The 3,110-nt window shown below is 28.5% G+C and overlaps 1 protein-coding gene across 1 annotated transcript; it reads right to left on the minus strand.

Moving 5' to 3' along the window:
- Positions 1 to 1,592: 1,592 nt before the first annotated feature.
- On the minus strand, positions 1,593 to 2,828 carry LOC134253681 (uncharacterized). Its single transcript, XM_062736265.1, has 4 exons — positions 2,724 to 2,828; positions 2,331 to 2,383; positions 1,825 to 1,947; positions 1,593 to 1,712 (listed from the first exon to the last, which is right to left on the minus strand). The coding sequence occupies exons 1-4, from the start codon at positions 2,822 to 2,824 to the stop codon at positions 1,597 to 1,599; spliced, it is 393 nt and encodes a 130-aa protein (XP_062592249.1). The 5' UTR covers positions 2,825 to 2,828; the 3' UTR covers positions 1,593 to 1,596.
- Positions 2,829 to 3,110: the final 282 nt, after the last annotated feature.

The raw sequence follows: 3,110 nt of genomic DNA on the forward strand, positions 1-3,110 counted from the left end.
AGATGATGATTTCTACTCCTAGAAAATTGATGATAAAATATCCAGATACCGTGGTTTATATCCCGTTTTTAAGTTTTAAAAGTTTGCAGATTTTATTTGAGATCGTTTTATTGGCGTACATTTTTGTCGTTTTCTTTTGTACATGATCCTATTTTTGAAATTTCTAAAATTTGTATAATTTAATTGTGTCCACAGTTTTGTAATGTTTGAAGGTTTTAATTCCGTTATCTCTTCTTTCAGTGTGTAAAATGATTTAGGAAATTCTTAAGTGTATCGCCATGTCTAATATTTGTGTTTAAGTGATAAAACGTTATATTGTTCTATTTCTTCGTATAAAGATACATATACATCCTGAGCTGTGTACCATGACAAAGCATTTTGATCATTTGCAGTTTGTTGCTTAGTTTGGTTGCAGAACGTGGGTCTGTTTTGATGAATGTTAATTGCATTTGATTCTGTGCATTCCGGTGTGTCCTTGCAGTAAATATGCTCTCCTAGGTTAGTGCTGATCCCAGCAGTTAAACATTGATTGACATTATTTTCTCCATTACATTCCGATACTATAAAGGAAAATAATCAGTTCATTTCCTCCAAAATTATTTTTACCTCATCAAAATCTTTAACCATGAAAAAGATGCTAGTAATGTTAGATTATGCATAATTACTATATTTTTTAAAATACTTATATGGAATGCATTTATCTATGTAATTGTTTTCCAAATAATGAAAAAAAGAAGTTTGCTTTAGGACATACACCGACGGAGTTTCGATGCTTGATGGGACGGTGTGCTATATGGGACTGTGTAATACGCTTCTTATAAGACAAGTTTTGAAAAAGGAACATTTAGAATATGAATTTAGTAATTTTTTATGCATTTTTTCTTATAATCATCCAAAACTCTTCATCAATTGTTATCTTTCAAAAAAACCCTGTCTATGAACAACATCTTATGACACTATAGACATAAATAAGAAATGTCTTGAAAAATTATTAGATAATCAGAGGGTAAGGTACGTTATGTATGTCCTTAATAGATGGAAATTCAGACGAACATTAAATTAATGTGAGAAATGAAATTAGGACACAGAAATAAAATTGCATATTGAAAAAAAAAAAAACATTATTATACATGTAGAAGTATTGAACTATCTTTGACAGATTTTTATGTAATATAATCTAAATGTGAATGAATTTGTTTTTATTTTTAAGTGTTTTTAATGTTTGAAATGTTAATATGAACAAAGATCCTGGTCTTACATTGTGGTGCATATAGTCATGCAAAAAAAAAATATTCGTACATTGTATATAAAAAATGCACCGTATTTTTTTAGAATATTTAAAATATTCTCTTTAAAATTTGCAAATTAGTAAAGCCAATTCTCCGAAAACTTATTATTTGGATATCTTTTACCTTTATTTTGAGACTCCTCTGGTGCATTTGATGAGTTAGGTTTCCTGTAAAAATCAAGGCTATTTCTAAAGTTTCTTTAGTTCCTTTTTTAAAAATTATTTTCATATATATTTGTCTTTCATATAAACACTCATGTGCACAATGCTAGAAAACGGTTTTTCCTTAGAGATAATTGTTTAACGTCTTACCAAAATTTACAATAAACGAAAATTGCACATGTAACGCAGATGATAATATTGCCGAATGTAGATACAGTAATAATTCTTATACAAATCTGTACAGGTTGTTGTTCCAATGTATCTATCAAAAATTAAAACAAAAATTATTTTATGATATTAAACTAACGAAAATTGCAGTTTTATGAGGAAAAATATAATAAAAATGCTGCATTTAAAATCTTTGCAAATGTTACCTTTTTGACAACCAAAAACCTTGTCACAATCCTTGCAATCACACACCTCATTACAAAATCTTCCATACATGTTTTCTGGACAAGTGTGGTTGCAGTTTGTACCAAATGTCCCTGCCAAGCATTCTTTCAAGAGAATCGTATTTTGTATGATGATCAACATGTTGAAAATAAGAAAAACCGCTTTTCGTATGCATTCCTTTGCAATTTTTATTGATTAAGAACTATTGTGGGTATTTTTCTCAATCAAGAAAAATATTATAAGAATATCGCTTTGTGTTTTTTGAAAAGACTTGCGTATGTAGCTCATGGGTGATGCCGTTTGTTCTAGAGTTGCAGATTAAAGGAAGCCTTGTTGTGTTTTCCACTTCACTCTATGATTTTTTTAATTTTGCAAATACCAGATGCAATGGTACTTTGATTGCAAAATATAAAGCAATGCAAAGTTACAGACGATGCCATTTTGAAAGGCATAATAATTTTATTAAACATTTTATATTCATCCCTACCTTGACATATATCGCCAACTTTACGATAATTATCACAACAGGTAAGAAGATCCCTAAAAGAATTTCAAAAGAATATCATGTTTGTTTCACGTAAAAAAGAAAAATAATTTAAAGACAAAATTTATATTTCAACATAAAACTCAATATTTGAATCGAGCAGTAACTTATTGAAAAGTAGCCAACATTTCAAGACAATTTTTTATTCTTAAGGTACATATGAGTTAAAGTTTTGCAATAACAACACTGTGATTAGCGTGTCCATTCAAATCTAATATGAAATTAAGTACTTTAAAACATAACGTCTCGTCTCTTTATACTTGTTTTAAGGAATGTTTATAATAAAAAAAATATCATAATGATTGCCTAAAATACATTATTTGAAAAAATACGTACCCTAAAGTTGTATTGGAGCAGACCCCTAACTGCTCGGTTGATATCAATTTGAATAAGGTAGATAATGTCGTCATACGAAGAATCTTATAAATGATATCCATAGAAAAAAAAGTTTCACGGATTAATTAGCAAGAAATACGTTTATGATGTATGCAATTTATCTCTAAAGAATATACGATGTGAAAAGAGAGGAAGAGTGCATTTGAGGAAGTATTTTTGACACTGTAATCATTTAAAGTTCATGATTAACATAAATAGGCTATTTACTACAATGTACTGGTAAAACGATTATGGTAATACGTGTAGATTCAATGAAAAAAGACGTCTCTAAATGAATGAAATATGTTTAAGTAGGTTTAAAAATATAAAAATGAACATGCAATTTAA

Source organism: Saccostrea cucullata, unplaced genomic scaffold, assembly GCF_032062105.1.
Source record: "Saccostrea cucullata isolate Sc308-1 unplaced genomic scaffold, CSIRO_AGI_Scuc_v1 ctg19711, whole genome shotgun sequence".
Lineage (NCBI taxonomy): Eukaryota > Metazoa > Mollusca > Bivalvia > Ostreida > Ostreidae > Saccostrea > Saccostrea cuccullata.